At 37.1% G+C, this 19,831-nt stretch overlaps 1 protein-coding gene across 7 annotated transcripts in view; it reads left to right on the top strand.

Annotated features, from left to right (window-relative positions):
- LOC107560942 (plasma membrane calcium-transporting ATPase 3-like) overlaps window positions 1-19,076 on the top strand; it is a 53,358-nt gene extending 34,282 nt beyond the window's left edge. For 2 of the 7 annotated variants that reach the window (XM_016245252.1, XM_016245250.1), the window contains 3 exons: window positions 2,026-2,133; window positions 4,888-5,070; window positions 18,100-19,076. In XM_016245252.1, coding sequence (XP_016100738.1) covers window positions 2,026-2,133; window positions 4,888-5,070; window positions 18,100-18,516 — 708 coding nt within the window. In that variant the 3' untranslated portion in view covers window positions 18,517-19,076. Of the gene's footprint in view, window positions 1-2,025; window positions 2,134-2,987; window positions 3,028-4,887; window positions 5,071-8,709; window positions 9,719-18,099 lie in introns of those variants that run through there. The other 5 variants (XM_016245254.1, XM_016245249.1, XM_016245256.1 and 2 more) reach the window with 5 other exon arrangements.
- The last annotated feature ends 755 nt before the right edge of the window (window positions 19,077-19,831 follow it).

Raw genomic sequence — 19,831 nt, 5'->3', positions numbered from 1 at the left:
CACACACACACACATGATGCGCAAAACTCCGCATTTGAACAGTCGATAGCAAATACTTAAACTAATAACAAAACAGTAGCTAAGCCTAATTTAAATTAGGTATGTTTTTTAACAAAACAGTAGCTGATTCAGAAGCGCCGGATTGTCATAGCAAAGTCAGAATTACCTCCTCTCCTAGGTTCACGAAACGGTCATCTATAAAATGCATTGCTGTTCTGTTGTAAGTGATCTTAAAAATTCCTAAATGCATCTACTTTCGGAAGGCCAAATAAAGTGCTTTTGCTTTCACCTAGAAACACACAGCGTCTCCCTGATATGGCTGCTTCAACAATAACTGCGGCTACTGAAACCACACCTTTCTTTGCGTGCACATTTGGGCTGCATTATGCTAATATTTCCACATAGTGAGGTAGATATGTGGGGGCGTGTTAGAACGAGCCGTTTTAGGGGGGCGTGGCAGAGTCTTAACTTTGATAAAGAATATCTCTTTGGTTTTGAGACTTTAGTCTTTGCAACTTCAGGGATCTTATCTATGCACAATCAGCTTGTAACACTCCAAAGAGAAAGGAAAACTTGAAATCGCATCATATGACCCCTTTAAATAAAGTAATTAAATATCTTATCAGAAATATCTTAATTTGTGTTCCGAAGATGAACAATGGTTTTACGGATTTGGAACGACATGAGGGTGAGTAATTAATGACAATTTTAATTTTTGGGTCAACTTTCACTTTAACATCAATATAGTATTTGTGGCACATCCTGGAAAATAAGATCCATCCATTTTTGACTGATGATTGTGTGATTGAGTTAAAATCGGGTGGGGCAGGATTTGTGCTTAACTGGTTTAGGGGAAAAAATAGTTGGGGAAAAAACCTTATGCTGTTCTAAACCTGCATGCAATTCTTTCTTCAGTGGATCATGAAAATTATTTTGAAGAATGTTGGTAAGCAAACACTTTTGGTTACCTTTCAATTCCATTGTATTATTATTATTTTTTTTGTCTACAAAAAAATACAATGAAAGTTAATGGGAACCGAATCTGTTTGGTTACTAAAGGGTTACTCCACCCCAAAATGAAAATTTTGTCATTAATCACTTACCCACATGTCGTTCCAAACCCATAAAAGCTTCATTCGTCTTCGGGAACACAATTTAAGATATTTCGAATGAAAACCGGGAGGCTTGTGACTGTCCCATTGACTGCCAAGTAAATAACACTGTCAAGGCCCAGAAAACAAACTTTATTCAACAATTCGTCTCCTCTGCGTCACCGTAGCGCCATTTTGGAGAGTGTCCACTGAACGCAAACTGCGTATGCTGTTCTGTGTCAGCCACACCACACGGATACGCTGTTTTCGTTCAAATCAAAGCGTAAAAAAAACGTAGAAAACGAATCCGTGTGGTGCGGCTGACAGACAAGTAGAACAGTATACACAGTTTACGTTCAGTGGACACTCTCCAAAATGGTGCTACGGTGATGCGAAGGAGACGAATTGTTGAATAAAGTTTGTTATTTTTGTTTTCTTTGCGTACAAAAAGTATTCTCGTCACTTCATAAAATTCAGATTGAACCACTGATGGCAGATGGACTATTTTGATGATGTCTTTCATACTTTTCTGGGCCTTGACAGTGTTATTTACTTGTCAGTCAATGGGACAGTCACAAGCCTCCCGGTTGTCATCCAAAATATCTTAAATTGTGTTCCGAAGACGAATAAAGCTTTTACGGGATTGGAACGACATGGGGGTGATTAATGACAAAATTTTCTTTTTGGGGTGGAGTAACCCTTTTATTTTCCACAGAAAAAGAAATTCATACAGGTTTAAAACAGTAAATGATGACAGAATTAAAATTTTTGGGTGATTTATATAGACTCTTTTTGAAATAAAAATTCTATCTGAAATAATAATTCTACCTGTTCATGAGATTGTATGAAAGGTGATGAGAGGGTGACTGATGTGCTGCCTAAATTTCCACTGTGCTGAGTAGATTAGTGCTGACTTCTGTTGATCTGTGTGCAGATTGTGATCGTGCAGTTTGGGGGCAAGCCCTTCAGCTGTGCCCCTCTCAATGTGGAGCAATGGCTGTGGTGCCTCTTCGTGGGAGTTGGAGAACTGCTGTGGGGTCAGGTAGGAGAGCAAGAGACATAAAAAACAAATAAGGAGAACAACTATCAAAGATCTTTGTGTGACTGAAGGTGTCGAGTATTTCATCAAGTTTATGATTTTTCAAGTTTAAGATATTTTTCCCCAAAGAATCTGATTTATTATCTGATTTATTTGGTCATTTTGAAATTATTGCATCAGCTGATAAATTTGCTAGACTGCATTATATCCTATATCCTTATATCCTGCCGAGAAGCACGTTTTAATATATTTTTAATGAAGAAAATATTCAAATAAATGCCAATTATTTTGTGTGCGTCTAATATACTTTCCTTTTAAATTGTAATATACAGTTCACAACATGACCACAAGTATGTGAACACCCAAACTGTGTGCCACGTGATTCATTTTAAACCAATGTCTATTAATTGGGACTTTTATTACTACAACAGCTTCTACTCTTCAGGGAAGGCTTTTTTCTACAAAATGTTGGAACATAGCTGTGCGAATTTGCTCCCATTAAGACACGAGCATCAATGAGGTCAGGCACTGATGTTGAGTAATGAGGTCTGGCTCATACCAAGTTCATCCCACGGGTGTTCAGTTGGGTTAAAGTTCTTCCACACCAGACTCAGTGCAGCATTTTATTGGTGGACAAGCTCTTTGGTTCTTATCCTACTGTGAATATTTGTCAGTGGATGCATGATCGATTGTATGCATCTGAAAGTCTCATGAATTGGTGTAGCCAAAATAGACAAACACATTAAAGGTGCTAAAAGCGATTTTTAATAGAATGCTACCCCATTGCCTGACAGATATCACAGACCACAGATTCATTGTTTAAGCTGTGCCCCTCTCAATGTGGAGCAATGGCTGTGGTGCCTCTTCGTGGGAGTTGGAGAACTGCTGTGGGGTCAGGTAGGAGAGCAAGAGACATAAAAAACAAATAAGGAGAACAACTATCAAAGATCTTTGTGTGACTGAAGGTGTCGAGTATTTCATCAACTTTATGATTTTTCAAGTTTACTGTGTGCCACGTGATTCATTTTAAACCAATGTCTATTAATTGGGACTTTTATTACTACAACAGCTTCTACTCTTCAGGGAAGGCTTTTTTCTACAAAATGTTGGAACATAGCTGTGCGAATTTGCTCCCATTAAGACACAAGAGCATCAGTGAGGTCAGGCACTGATGTTGAGTAATGAGGTCTGGCTCATACCAAGTTCATCCCACGGGTGTTCAGTTGGGTTAAAGTTCTTCCACACCAGACTCAGTGCAGCATTTTATTGGTGGACAAGCTCTTTGGTTCTTATCCTACTGTGAATATTTGTCAGTGGATGCATGATCGATTGTATGCATCTGAAAGTCTCATGAATTGGTGTAGCCAAAATAGACAAACACATTAAAGGTGCTAAAAGCGATTTTTAATAGAATGCTACCCCATTGCCTGACAGATATCACAGACCACAGATTCATTGTTTAACCACTCAAAGCCAAGTTTTTTTTTAAGATACTTTCTGCCTGTCAATCATTTTGCATATTCTTAGGGCAGTCCAAATATGGGCAGCAGGAATGAACTGGATCATGCAAGTTAAGCACCAATTCCAGCTTCATAAGCAGTTTTCAGTTTTGTCTTGCAACAATTTTATCTTGCTACCGCCAATTCTGACAGCTCAATTCAATTAAATTCAAGTTTATTTGTATAGCGCCTTTTACGATACAAATCGTTGCAAAGCAACTTTACAGAAAATGAAGTTTCTACAATATTTAGTAGTAGCTTATCAGTGGTGACTGTCAGTTTATGTACATATGGCAGAAATGTACAGAAAAATCTATAAAAGACGTAATCAAACAGACGATGAACACTATTAACAGCAATTATTATATGATGCAATCAAACTTATAGCAAAGTTTGGTAGTTCTGTATGTTGTTTCAGGGTTGGCATCATCTAAGGTCCTCAGCGGTATCTTTGTAGGGCGGAGTTTTGGAAGAAGGGTGTGTGGCTAATTCCACAGCTTAATCTGATAGAATGGGAGTACTTTTAATTAGAAGGGGTGTCTATGTTTTTGGCCATAGTACCATCCTGGTGCTGCATGGGACTTGAAAATGTGGTTACTCAGACTTGATAGAGCTGAACAATAACTTTGCCGATATTAATTGGGCCGATTGTGACTGATATGATAAGTATTTTCTAATACTTATTTTCATCTTAAGGCTGATTTAGACTATTTTGTCTAAATAAATTAATAATTAAACACTAAAACTTAAAATGAGTTGTGAATTTATAGATCAAATTGTAATTGTACAGGATGAAAAATAGGAAAAAGCATGCACAGTTAAATATGTCTAATAGGCTACCGTTCAAATATTTTCAACATATTTTTTCAAATATTTTCAAAGCTTTTAATGTTACTCATGCTCAGCAAAACTGCATTTATTTGATCCAAATTACAGTAATATTACAATTTAAAGTAACCGTTTTCTATTTTAATATATTTTATAATGTATAATATAATTTATAATATTTCTGTGATTGCGATGCCATCAATATATGGTTTTGACGGCCTCAGTGATATCTTTGTAAGGCAGAGTTTTAGTAATGGGGGGTGTGTCTAATTCAGTTTCAATCAGTTCCAGATTTGTAGCATTTTTAAAAAGATGAGATATCTACATATTTTTACCCATGTATTGTATAAACTGTATATCCAGCACTGCTCACCATCGTACAGTATCAGTCATTCAACTCCTCTTAAACAAATTCTTATTTCCATCTCAGGTGATCGCCACCGTGCCCACTAGTCACCTGAAGTGTCTGAAGGAGGCGGGCCATGGGCCAGGGGTCGACGAGATGACGGAGGATGAGCTGGCCGATGACGAGGAGGAGATAGACCATGCTGAGAGGGAGCTACGCAGGGGGCAGATCCTCTGGTTTAGAGGCCTTAACCGTATCCAGACTCAGGTGCTGTGCATGAGACCCCTTACCTCTGACCAATCAATCCCTCTGGTAGAACTATTTAGAGCTCTAGTCACCTAAGATGGTTTCCACAGACAGTAGAACTTATGTTTCCTCAAAGAATGCTCTTTTGCTTTTCCTTTAGTTTCCTCCTCTTCTCTCCTCGCTCTCTCTAGACCCTCTCTGAATCACCAACATTAGTTCATCCTTGCCTTCTTCCTCTTCTCTTTCCTTCTCTCCTTCGCTACTCTATCTCGGTCTCTGCTTCCTACTGTTGGGACCCTTTACTAAATGCGTATAGATTTCCCCCAACAAGAATCTATAACATTCCCTCCCCCTTCTCGTGCTCAGAGCTCTGTTTTGTCACTCTATTATGTAACTTGAGTTCTTTAAAGTCCTAATTTATTGCTTAGTAACTCATTTTGCTCAGAGTCACAGCACAGAATCAGTCGCAGCCCGGGGTGCTGCATGGGACTTGAGAATGTTGCTCCTCAGACTTGATAGAGCTTGAAAGATTTGATGAGGATCTGAACAATGTTTGACTCTGGGGATGCACCAATATTAAAGATCTGGTTGATATGATAAGCTGCTAATTATTTTCATGTTAAGGCTGTATGTAATTCTATACTATTTTGTTTAAGATAAAAAAAACACTAAAACCTAAAATCAATTCAATGTACAGTAAGGGGTTCAGAAGTTTGGGGTCCGTAAGGTTTTCTTTAAAAAATATTTTTGTCTTTTAAGTCTTTAATGCTTACCAAGGCTACATTTATTTCATCAATATACAGTAAAAACAGTAATACTGTCAAAAATTATTATTATTATTTCAAATAATTTTTTTTCTGTTTAACATTTTAAAATGTAACTTATTGCTGTGATTGCAAAGCTGAATTTTCAGCATCATTACTCCAGATCCTTCGCCATCACCTGACCAATTAATACTAGCACTTACCGATTCTATTCTATTCTATTCTATTGTCTTCGTTTTGGTCTAATTTATTTATTTTAAAAAACCTTGCTATGTGCACTGTGCTAGACTAACTGAGACTTGTCAGAGCACTTGTATATTGTTGCTCTCTCGTTGATCTGATTGCTTCTACTTTGTAAGTCACTTTGGATAAAAGCATCTGCTAAATGACTAAATGCAAATGTAAATGTTCAGAAATCATTCTAATATGCTGATTTGATGCTCAAGAAACAATTATTATTATTGTCAATGTTGAAAACATTTGTGCTGCTTAATATTTTTGTAAAAACTGAGATATATTTTTTCAGGATTCTTTGATGAATAGAAAGTTCAAAAGAATAGCAAAAAGTTGAAAGAAATATTTTGACATTTTAAACTTTACTGTCATTATCATCAATTTAATTTGTCCTTGCTGAATAAAAGTATTAATTTCTTTCAGGAATAAAAAAACTGACCCCAAACTTTTGAACAGTAGTATATATGCTGAAACAATAAGATAAACTTCTAATATCTACTCATATAGTACTGATTTATAGTGAATCCCTACGCATCAAGGCTTGTGATATTATCATAAATGTGTCTACTGTAGTTATAGTATAAGGTGAGAAGAATATATTATAATTAGTTCTTATTTTGATTTGATCTGTATATATAATCAACCAAATGTATATTATACTATCTTGTTTCTCTGTCCATTTTCTCTCTACAATTTTCAACTCCGCTCACAGGTTTATTATTTATTCTTGAAGTAGCTTGATTTGAGTCCAATGCTAAATTCATTTCCCTGAGTAGAACTGAATTTTTTTTATGCTAATCGTAGTTCTCGATCTGGACTCCATCCATGACTTTAAGTGAGATTTTCTCTCTTTATGTGTTTGGGTTTGCCTAGAATTTTTGTGTGCTTGCTCCTTAAACTGTGCTAGAAGAAACTTAATAGCGTCTTTGTGGAAAGATCTGTTGTGTGGTGCACTTGTGACTTGTTAGCATTACTTTTGTTTCCTGAGCAGAAGGTACATATATGATATTAAAGGTCAGCAGGCATAGAGGAAGGTGGGTCGTGGTACCTGTTGGTTCATGGCACTGTAACTTAAGAAAGAGCTTTTATAACCGAACGCTCTCAAAGCACATGCATGCATGATGAAGCACTCACTCTTTTGGCCATGTTCTTGCCAATATACACCATCAGTGAGCAGACTTGATGGGATAGTAGAGCATTATATAGACATTTTTTTTAAATTTGGAGTGCCCGGTATGGATTGCCAAAGTGCTTGTAAAGCTCCTTACAAGGTTTCCATCGATTCCCTCACTGCTCGACACGGAGTAGGCAAAACACGACACGCATTATAGCGGCTGGCCTCATATCATCAGTCAGCCTAATCTAATCATGGCTTTCATCCTGCGTGACTCCACTGAGGAGAGCACCTCCATTTCTCAGTGTTGTGTTTTTGACACAGGGTATTTGCAGATTAATTATCGATGAGGTCTTATGCAAGATGATTGCATATTCTTACGGCATTTCCCATTTCGGTTTGGCCTGGTTTGACTTGTTCTTAAGGGCTGCATGTCAAATTAATTCAGCGCACAAAGTGAGTTTCAGAGAAGTGAAACATTTGGGGTGGTGTGGTTGCAGAGGCATCCATTTGTTGTGTTGGCTTTTATTACATGTAATGTTATAAAAATAGCATCTGCAAAATGACTAAATGTAAATGTAATGTTCAGTGAACTTATCTTGTGCGGTCTATTTGATCTTTTAACAAAGCCATTTAGAAACAAAAGAATACCGCAGTGACATCCGCACTCTATTTCTGGAAAAACAGAACAGAATCCTGATAAATTAACTGACAATGCAGCGTGTTTCTTTAAGTAAAATGCCATTTGCAACCATTTATTCTTGAGAGAATATTATATTCAGGACTTGATTTTTTATTAGAAAATGACTGAATAGTGGAAATGATATAACAGGTCTTAATGGTCAGTGATTAGTTGTTTTAGTGACCAAGCAAGTTATTACGTTTTGATGAATGATTATAAAGACTTTTATTTTCTTTGTTATATTATGCACCATTAAATCATTCTTAATAAGACCCAGTCCATGTACTAAGAAAGTAAACTGGGTTCAATTATTATTTCATCATAACTTTCATTATGATCCTGGTTGGAGGTCCTTAAAGGGGTAGTTTACCCAAAAATGAAAGTTATGTCATCGTTTACTCAGCCTCAAGTTGTTTTATGTAGGATTTATTTCTTCTACGGAAACCCCAAAAAAGAAATTCTGAAGAATAATTATGCCGGCTCCCACGTTTCCACATAGTGACCCTGTCTGTCTGTGAAGCCCCAAAAGGACAAAAACATAATGTGCTTTCCAACTAACAGCTTTGTGTGAGGAATAGACTGAACAAAAATTAAATGGTTGTTTTTCACAGCAAAAAATAACAGCAAATTTAGAACGGCATGAGGTAGAATAAATAATGACAGAACATTCATTTTTGGGTGAACTATCCTTTTAATGTCTAAAGATGTACCCCTTAGTACACAATGGCAACATATCTTTGTTTTTTCCTACTGAGTGAAGTATCACAAGCATATTTTCTTTTCGCTCTGCTCCCTCCTTCTTGCTCTTTCTCTCTCTTTTTTGCTCCGAAGTGTGTATGTGATGTGGTTCTCTCTCTCTCCTGCAGATGGAGGTAGTGAGTACGTTCAAGAGAAGTGGTTCGTTTCAGGGTGCAGTGAGACGTCGATCCTCTGTGCTCAGCCAGCTCCATGACGTAACCAATATTTCTACCCCCACTCATGTAGTTCTCTCCACTGCCAATGCAAGCGCCGCTCCCGGGAGTGAGTTCCCTGCTTTCCCTACCTGTGTCAGACACGACACTCACACACTCAGAAACACTCACAAAACATGAAAACTCTTACAAACACACACACACACATGCTCCAAGCATTCCTCCTTACACACAGCAGCACATGCAACACTCCACCGTGTGTGCCGTGGTACTTCTGTTCTGTATTTGAAACCTTCTCTGTAGTTGTCTCTCTGTGATTGAGTGGCTCTTTGCAAGACGGCCTGTCTGGCTTTGACTGATCCTCTATGAGCTGTTGTTTGTGTCTCCTCCTCTCCTTCTCTCGATTTCTGTGTGCTGTCTTGCTGTGTCGGGCCTTTTCTCTTGTTGTTGGGTTCTTCTTTGTAGTCTGAAGGTGTTGGTTTTATTTTCAAATCCCTGTTTCTCGATAAGCCATTCTCTGTCTTCTCTCTGTCCAAACCTGTTTCCTACAACAGAATGCGTACAAAACAGCGTTAGTGTTAAGTGCGTGGCAGAAAATATATTTTCTTTGATTTGAGTCTGATTTTTTTTTTTTTAAGCTGAAGTGGTTTTTTGAGCAAATGGAATTGCAAAAAATATGATAGATCAGATTTCATAAACATGAACCATTGGTTAGATAAACAGATTGTTCCGCCCCCAATCCAATGCCATTGGTTGAGACAATGTTGTTTTAATCGCGCCACAGAGAAACACTTTTTGGACAAATCCCCTTACAGATTACTCATTTATAGTTGTCTATGGTTATTTTGAATTGTAATAGGATTTTAACAAAAAAATGACACACTTCAGCTTTAAAATAGCATATTCTTAAAGATTTGTTATATACATTTGGACAACAGAATATATCATATAAGACATGGCTATTAAAATATCATACACAACATGACTTTGATGTATATTAAATCATTTAATAATTGCATGAAATTATTAAATAATTGCTTGTAAAATTAGTTTATTTAAAAATATATATTATAGTCTGGATATTGCAAGAAGAACCAGTATTAAAACCTGAATGTAGTCCAAAAGAGAGAATACAGAGAGAGCAATTATTTTCCAAGAGGCTTCTGTTGTCAAGCGTGGTTTGCTAAAAAGATGAGGTTTTACAGTAAGCAGAGGTACTCAATGTGCTGCACTGCTATGGCTTTTGAGCCTACAAAGGGGTAAACCTTCGAGTATAAGCCCTATAAGGTTCTTCTCCCTCTGATAGTTCTCTCTGTCTCTCTCTCTCTCTCATTCTCTTTCCCTCTGTTACTTTTTTCCAGATAATGCATCTTGTAATTTCCATCGTGAGACCGTGTGAAAGCATCCTCTAATGTCTCTGTGCTACTGACTGCATCTCCCTTCCACAGATCTTCACAGTCTTTTTCTCTGCCCCATGGTTCACATGGTTCATGGCTTAAATCTATTTTTACCTGTCTCCTGTTCTCTCCTCTGTAGGCATCTTCTAAACTAACAGTCTTTCATTTTCTATCAAAAGTAGTCCATTAGCATATGTCTAGATATCATTCTTTAAAGGAGTCAAAACAAGGGTTCAAAACAAGTTCAGCTCTATTGATAGCATCTTTGTCATGCTGTTGAAAATAATATCAGCTTGTCTGTCAGTTTGCAAAAACAAGCAAAGATTACAGATGCTGTCAATTGAGTTGAAAGTAAAAATTCTGTCCTAAAAATACATTTACTAACTCTCAGGCCATTCCAAACTGTATGACTTTCTTTTGTCTGTTGGACATGAAATAAGATGCTTTAAAGAATGTTCATGCTGCTCTTCCATACAATTAGAGTGGATGGTGACCAAGTGCACCATGAAAGTATTATAAAAGTATCATACACACTATAGTTAAACAGCTTTTTTTTAAGTTGTTATACACTGAAAATATTGAAGATCTCATCAGCTCTTCCTTCTATTTATGGTCACCATTCACTTTCATTGCATGGAAGTTTGGGCTTGGACTTTGGATTTAGCTATACATATCTGCTTTCATGTTCCACCCAAGAAATAAAGTCATGCAGGTTTGGAACAATATGAGGGTGAATAAATGACAATTGTAATTTAAAGAATAATAACTATCATTTGGGTGAACTATTCTTTAAACTTGTTTTGAACCCAGATTAATGCTTTAATACACCCTGGTAGAATTTAATGAGTGAATTTGAGAATGTGTATTATATGTTTTTGTTTCTGGGAATAGTGGATTAACAAAAAATTTTTCATTTATAAACATTTCTCCATCTTTGTGGTATTTTTTTTAGTTTCAGGCTAGAAATGTTAATTACGACTACCATATATCATTGCGGCTAACTGCTCTTTGATGTGCTTCATGTGTATCTGTACATTTTTCATCACATTTTCTCACTTTGTGTTTGCGGACTTATGCTTATGTGGGTGAACTCTACTCACTCTAGTCTTCTTTTTCAGCCCTATACACATAATTTTTGTTGTTTTTTCTCACGCTGAATTTTCTTTGGCTTTGACTGAGATTTACAAACATTAACATCATTCTGTCAACCTCATGTTAGAAATCAGACTACAGAAACATTTAGTAGATGTTAGTGTGTTGATATCTTTGCCTAAATGTAGTATTTTTATTCATGTATGATGTATATATTTATACATAATCTGTACGTATCTTTGAAAATCCTTTCATGCCCGCAATGTAGCTCTTTAGAGAAGAAAACACTATATTTCGATCAGTCATTCATCACAGCTCTCCAAAAACACATTTTTTTTCCTCCGAGCTGTCACACACACAAATGTTTGTTTCAAAATATTTGACAGATCTACGGATCAAGTTTGTTTTCATTTTAGGTTTTGTAAGATGGGTGCACATTGTAACCCAGAGGTTGAGAGGAGACGCAGTGCTGCCACTGATAGATTCATGTTTATCTCACTCATTTGTACGGTAATGGTTCACTGCTCAACACAGATGCTCCCTAACAGTAAGAGAGTCAGTGGAATATATTTTCTCAAAGTGGAAAGGTCCAAGCGATGCTAATTTATTAAAGTTTTCCGAGCTTTGATTACTACCATCTGATAAAAATAATCATATTCATAGTCTGTGTCACTGTGCGAATTCTGCCATCAGATTATACAGTGCATTTTATAAAGTGTTTGCTAAATGCTTTTTCCTCAGAGCTGTCACACACACAAATGTTTGTTTCAAAATATTTGACAGATCTACGGATCAAGTTTGTTTTCATTTTAGGTTTTGTAAGATGGGTGCACATTGTAACCCAGAGGTTGAGAGGAGACGCAGTGCTGCCACTGATAGATTCATGTTTATCTCACTCATTTGTACGGTAATGGTTCACTGCTCAACACAGATGCTCCCTAACAGTAAGAGAGTCAGTGGAATATATTTTCTCAAAGTGGAAAGGTCCAAGCGATGCTAATTTATTAAAGTTTTCCGAGCTTTGATTACTACCATCTGATAAAAATAATCATATTCATAGTCTGTGTAACTGTGCGAATTCTGCCATCAGATTATACAGTGCATTTTATAAAGTGTTTGCTAAATGTATAATATTGTATAATTTTATAAAGATCACCATAGTTAAATGATTCAATATGTGAGATATGTGAGATAAATCACAAATTATGGCAAAGAATATCAATACAAAATGCACATTGCTGTAATTAAAAACAACTCCTTTAAAAAATGTAATAATTTATCATTTGAGTTGCATTAATTGTATTAATAGAGCAAAATCTTAAATCCACTACATGAAGAGAATTGCACTGTATAATTTACAGCATTTACAGTCACTTCTAAATATAAATTATGTCAAATTAACCCATTATAAAGAGTGAAAATAGGTCCATGTCCAGCGAATACCCTTTAACAATCTTTATACATAAACCTTTTTGAATGCATTCATACAAATTCAACTTGAAATCATTATTTCATCACTGCTTTGTTAACTACTTCCTCTCCTTTCCTGCATCTTATCACTTTGTCTGCTTTCTGTGTAGCTCTATTTTCATTTCAGACATCTTTGGGAAATATTTGTTGAGTAAAGAAGTCGTTTTTGGTTTTAATGATAAAGTTTTTCCATCAAGCTTTTTTTCTTTGAAGGACAGCGTGGGGGAGACAGTGGATAGTAATCTGGCATGCAAACATCCAGAACAAAGAGGGGAAAAAACCCAATCAGTTTTAAACAAACACACATTTCCCAAAAGTGGGCGATATACTCGAACGTTTACCTGTATCCATGCAAAAAAGAAAAAAAAACAGAAAGAAAGAAATTCAAAGAACAAAAATGAAAACAAACAGTTTCTCGATTCAGATTTGCATGACTTTTTCTCAACAAACAGGCTCTTTGGAAAAACAGATAAGCACTTAATCAAATGCTTGACCGCCCCTTCCTGTTTGTTTTGTCTCTTGTAAATTCTTTCTTGGTCATTTTAGCTTCTTTTCCTTTGCTGGGTGAGTGTTGAAGTGAGGGTTGGGGTGGGCGGCACCGGCCTGTGGCCACAGCAAAGGATCGCGCTCTCAAATCTCCTTCCTTCTGAATATATACACACGACACGACAGACGCGTGTGTATATGTGCTCCAGCTGCATTTGAGTTACTCTTACAGCATGAGCCTGACTGCTTACCATCATGCATTCAAGTTTTTGAGTTTGACCTTGACTTTCATTGTTTCTGTTCCTGTAACACGACAACGAGACAGCTGCACTGGAATGAGCATTTTACTTTCTGATCGGTTCCCGTGCTCCTTCTTTTCTCTGCATATAGACTGAGGCAGATCTCATCAGCTCTTCTTCTCTGTGTGTCATCTGCACTCGACTGCTCTGCTGCATGCCAAAAGATGCTCACACTCTCTCTATCTTTCTCACTGAATGTGCTTTTCCACACCTCTCTAAACATTCACAACTGAATCTGTCATCCGAACAGTAATCCAGAATAGTTTCCCTAACCGAGATTTAAAAAAAATAATAATCAATTCCAGGCCTATGATACTGTACAAAGGTGTGATCCATTTGTGCTGATAAGGTGACTTTTGCAGAAACCAGAGATCTGTGACCTTGTTTATTGTATCAAGCTTTTTTTCTTTGAAGGACAGCGTGGGGGAGACAGTGGATAGTAATCTGGCATGCAAACATCCAGAACAAAGAGGGGAAAAAACCCAATCAGTTTTAAACAAACACACATTTCCCAAAAGTGGGCGATATACTCGAACGTTTACCTGTATCCATGCAAAAAAGAAAAAAAAACAGAAAGAAAGAAATTCAAAGAACAAAAATGAAAACAAACAGTTTCTCGATTCAGATTTGCATGACTTTTTCTCAACAAACAGGCTCTTTGGAAAAACAGATAAGCACTTAATCAAATGCTTGACCGCCCTTTCCTGTTTGTTTTGTCTCTTGTAAATTCTTTCTTGGTCATTTTAGCTTCTTTTCCTTTGCTGGGTGAGTGTTGAAGTGAGGGTTGGGGTGGGCGGCACCGGCCTGTGGCCACAGCAAAGGATCGCGCTCTCAAATCTCCTTCCTTCTGAATATATACACACGAGAGACGCGTGTGTATATGTGCTCCAGCCGCATTTGAGTTACTCTTACAGCATGAGCCTGACTGCTTACCATCATGCATTCAAGTTTTTGAGTTTGACCTTGACTTTCATTGTTTCTGTTCCTGTAACACGACAACGAGACAGCTGCACTGGAATGAGCATTTTACTTTCTGATCGGTTCCCGTGCTCCTTCTTTTCTCTGCATATAGACTGAGGCAGATCTCATCAGCTCTTCTTCTCTGTGTGTCATCTGCACTCGACTGCTCTGCTGCATGCCAAAAGATGCTCACACTCTCTCTATCTTTCTCACTGAATGTGCTTTTCCACACCTCTCTAAACATTCACAACTGAATCTGTCATCCGAACAGTAATCCAGAATAGTTTCCCTAACCGAGATTTAAAAAAAAAAAAAAATCAATTCCAGGCCTATGATACTGTACAAAGGTGTGATCCATTTGTGCTGATAAGGTGACTTTTGCAGAAACCAGAGATCTGTGACCTTGTTTATTGTGCCTGCTCTGTTCTTGTCAGTGTGATAGTGCTTGTAAAGGTCTTCTGTCACAGCGGTTGGTGTCATGTAATCAATGGCTCAATGCCAGGAAGTGACTAGTCCGTGTAGAATATGATGTCTCTGGAAATTTTATAACTTATCCTCTGGCAGTCAATGTAATCTGAGCCTGTGGAGTAATTTATCATAGGCCTACTAGGGCAGACTCACATGTGTTTCTTCAAATATGCACTTTTATGTCATATGAGTAAATTTAAAAAACGAATAAGCTTAAAACCTTTTTAATATGTAGGTAACAATAAAACTAAAAAACCCTCGAATTATGATTCCGTTCTAAAAAACAAATTTTTTTTAAATCATATTACATTTCAACATTTTTATTGTGAATTAATTTGAGATTTTTTTACACAAATTACTGTTCCTTAAAAATAAATTGCTGCAAAAAAAATAATATATATATATATATATATGTGTGTGTGTGTAATTAAATGTAAAATTACTATTTAGTTTAAGGATACATAAAATGCTAGCTATAAAATTACTGAATGAATACAATTTTATATTTATTTTGTTATGTGCATTTCCCTAAATAATGAGAGAATTCTCCTTCCTTATGATTCATGTATGTCTGTTGCTGGAAATTGTTATTTGTACAATTGAAGATAAATTATAATAGTGAGAATGTAAGAAGCCTTCTAACGTTTTTTTTCTAGAAATGCCCATAATTGAAGAAACACATGTTTTATATTATTATTGTTATTATTATTATATGGAATTTCCATTTCCAGTAAATCATAACAGTAGAATTCAAACTGGAATAAAACTAATTTTGCTGATCAGGGAGAAATATAAATCCATAGATGAAATTACAGATCCTTTGATATTTAACACTTCAGCTACAGTATATCTTCAGAGCTTATGACCTATTTTCACTCATTGGCATAAACTGGCATCATTGGCATAAACTGGCATCATTGGCGGATGGCCTCATTACGCATGTTGTCTCCATGGCTTCTGTTATGACATCACAATCACATTACTAGAGTGCCATTGCTTCCTTGTTAACACACTCCTGAATGCTGCTTGTACACTTGAGGAGTATGTCATAACTCCTCCAAGAACAGCATACCCCCAGTCCCCCAGTCATGCATCTGTCTTTTCATAACATCCCCTTTGCTTAGCACTGTGTTGCAGATTCTTACCCACTGTTTCTTCCATTGGCTGTGTGTCTATGTGTGTATCTAGACATCCTCTTTCTCTTTGTGTCACTACTTCAATTTTCACCACTGATAAGTCGATATACACACATGGCATATGTTTTGTATTGGCTTTTTGTTTGGTACTTTGTGCTTCCATTCGTCTCTTTGTTTTAGGCCTGGTCTGTTTTCTGTTTTGAGCTTATGAGAATGTTCTTCACCTTTAATTTTGAGTGATAACTGTGAACTGACAGCTCGGGTCCATTTCCTGTGTCTTAGATTTGGTTTTATTTAGTTTGTCATCTGTCTTTCTTTGAGAAACTCTTAAGATCTGGTTGTGCAGCTTTAGTATAATGCCCGTGTTTATGGGTATTAGAATCTAAAAAATGAATGTGCATTGTGTAATTCTGCAGCATAAAACCTAAAACAGAATTGCAATCTGTTTGTCTGAGAAAGCCCATCATTGGCTTAAGCAATGACCAGGGGCATTATGCATGCATGGTGGATGACCAAAGGAAAGAAAATTATTACTACTAGAAACCAGTTAAAAAAAAAAAAAATTTGAATAATGTTTTTGTAATGGTATGGTTTTTGTTACAAATCCCAACCTATTAAGCAATATTATATAAGCAAGAATGTTGAATATTTAGATCAGTAAAGAATAACACAATTGCAAGTATTATTTTTATTTAACAGTTCAATAAATAAAAGTTAATTAGGGGTAACTTAGATTTCAAACTTCAAACAGTTACTTTGCCTATTTTTGGCAAATAGTTCCAGATGAAGCCACAGCCGAATTAACTGATGTGTCTTTATGGAACAAACCGTAGAGCTTATTCATTCAAGTATAACACAACACATCAAAACTGAAGCATACTTTGGGTTTAAGCATTCATATTAAAACTGAAGCATTCTGCACTTTGGGCTTAAGCGTTTGCATCAAAACTGAAGTATACATTGGGTTTAAGCATTCACATTAAAACTAAAGCATACTTTAGGTTTAAGTGTTCACATTAAAACTGGAACATACTTTGGGTTTAAGCGTTCATATTAAAACTGAAGCATTCTGTACTTTGGGCTTAAGCGTTTGCATCAAAACTGAAGTATACATTGGGTATACGCATTCACATTAAAACTGAAGCATACTTTAGGTTTAAGTGTTCACATTAAAACTGAAGCATACTTTGGGCTTAACGTTCATATTAAAACTGAAGCATACTGTTCTTTCGGTTTAAGCGTTCACATTAAAACTGAAGCATTCTGTGCTTTGGGCTTAAGCGTTTGCATCAAAACTAAAGTATACTTTGGGTTTAAGCATTCACATTAAAACTGAAGCATACTTTGGGTTTAAGTGTTCATATTAAAACTGAAGCATTCTGTACTTTGGGTTTAAGCGTTTGCATCAAAACTAAAGTATACTTTGGGTTTAAGCATTCACATTAAAACTGAAGCATACTTTGGGTTTAAGCATTTGCATCAAAACGGCAGTATACATTGGGTTTAAACTTTCAGATTAAAAATGAAGCATACTTTGGGCTGAAGCTTTCACATTAAAACTGAAGCATACTTTGGGCTTAAGCATTTGCATCAAAACTAAAGTATACTTTGGGTTTACACATTCACATTAAAACTGAAGCATACTTTAGGTTTAAGCGTTCACACTAAAACTGAAGCATATATTGGGCTTAAGCAGTTGCAACAAAAACAAGTTTTTTTTTTTTTGCAAATCTGTTTTTTTGTGACTAGAAATTTCACATTGCACCTTCAAGTACCAAAATAAAATTATTACTCTACCCTAATAAAGAAAGACACAGATAGATTCAGTTAGTGCACTATTTTGCAGCAACCTGATCTTGAGCTGTCTGTGCATTGTAAGGCATGTTCAGAACAGGTTCTACAGTGTTTCAGGTCTTTTCTATCACACATGTACTGAGAGATTTCTTTGCTCCCACCCTCCTGTCTCAACCCTCTCCCTGTCCTCACTTCTCCCACTCTGTTTTCTCTCTGTGCCTCGGCCCCTCTGTTCCCGTGTAGATGCGGGTGGTGAAAGCGTTCCGTAGCTCCCTTTACGACGGAATCGAGAAACCTGCGTCCAGGAATTCCATCCACAACTTCATGGCGCACCCCGAGTTTCTCATCAACGACTTCATCCACAACATCCCGCTGATCGACGACACCGACATTGACGATGAATCGGAGTGGTCGAGGCACAACCACCACTTGCATCCGGCCTTCCGAAAGCCCCCTCCTCCTCCGGTCCAGCATCCGCAGCGTTCCCGCCCACCGCCCCGTCCCTACCGCCAGTACAGCCTCCCCACCACGCCTAACCGCAACAACAACGCCATCGAGAGCGGCGTCTACCACCTGAACCTCCCCACAGGCCCAGATGGGCACTGGACAACCCCCTCTCGACAGCTGTACCCCCTCCTCGCCCTGGAGACCTCTCTATGACTGGCCGCACTCCAGAGGATAAGACCCTAAGAACTCTGAGGATGCGGACCTGTGTGGGTCAGGCTGGTGGGGGAGGCTCCTACGGACACGTTGTAGGTGGTTGACCCCCAACACTAAGACAGGGTCATCCCAATCATTTGCCCACTACCACCATCCACCGAAAGCACTATAACTCCTCATGTCTCAACAACAGCCCCACAGACACCTCTCCTCTCACCGTGTGGAGAGGAGGCCAGTCTGCTGCATGTCTGTGGTTCCTTTGGACAGACCTGAGAAGGTGAGGAATCCAGACCCGATGGATTTTAGCGGCTCTTTAGTGCTGGTGACTATTGACTTCTCAGAATGCAAAGGAATATGTTCCCTACGGGTGGAGTAGGGGTCCATTCACTTTACTTTTTATCGGTGTTACTAAACTCAATATTATTATTATCATGTTTGACTTCTTACTATCGCCACCGTCATCCTGAGCGCTCGGATTATCATTGCGATATCACAGAAAACAACATTTATTACTCTAAGTAATGCTTTATGGATTAGCTTTAAAACATTTTATGTATTTAATTATTTATTATTTATTCATTTATTTATTGTGATCACCCAGATTTTTTTTTCATTTTCACTGTCTATCTCTCTCTCTCTCTATGTGTGTGTGTGTGTTGTGTCTGTCCTAAAAGCATAAAAAAGCTAGAAAAAAGAAGTACTAACAAAGCAAAGATAATATTAATTTGAAGCTTAGACTAATTCAATTATAATGCGTCTGCTGATAACAAAAACGTCGCCGCACCATTTTAACGATCATTGTTTACAGCAAAGAAATAATAATATTATTTTAGAGAAATTTGTAGCTTCACTCTAAGTGAGAGTAAGCATTTTTAAACACAGAAATCATGCTCATGATATTTTAAACATTTACGCAACATGTTCATGTTTAAAATATACTACAGGGTAGAGGATTTGGGCAATCCCATCACAGCAATTCAATGATCGTGGGTGGGATTTCGGTGGTTTTCCATCTCAGCTATGGAAATCAGCCTTACGACAAAATAGCCTTGTTAATATGTTATACCTTGTTCAAAGTAGCTGAAATTGGATTTAAGTTTTTCAGTGGGTTTGCCCAGACTCCACATTTAATGGTGTCTTATATTTCTTTCACATAAAAGCCATTAAAATTCATGTTGTGCAGATGACACCAACAAATGCATCAACCCTTTAAACATGTTCAAATAATTCTATTTACTCAGTACATGCATATCTGCTGGCCCTTTAAATACATACTTGCTTTCCTCGTGTGTGTGAAATATTTATCAGATTGTGA

Source organism: Sinocyclocheilus grahami, unplaced genomic scaffold (assembly GCF_001515645.1).
Source record: "Sinocyclocheilus grahami isolate Dianchi unplaced genomic scaffold, SAMN03320097.WGS_v1.1 scaffold747.1, whole genome shotgun sequence".
NCBI classification, from domain to species: Eukaryota; Metazoa; Chordata; class Actinopteri; order Cypriniformes; family Cyprinidae; genus Sinocyclocheilus; species Sinocyclocheilus grahami.
Note: the sequence above shows the minus strand (reverse complement) of the source record. Positions and strands in the feature narration are given on the sequence as shown.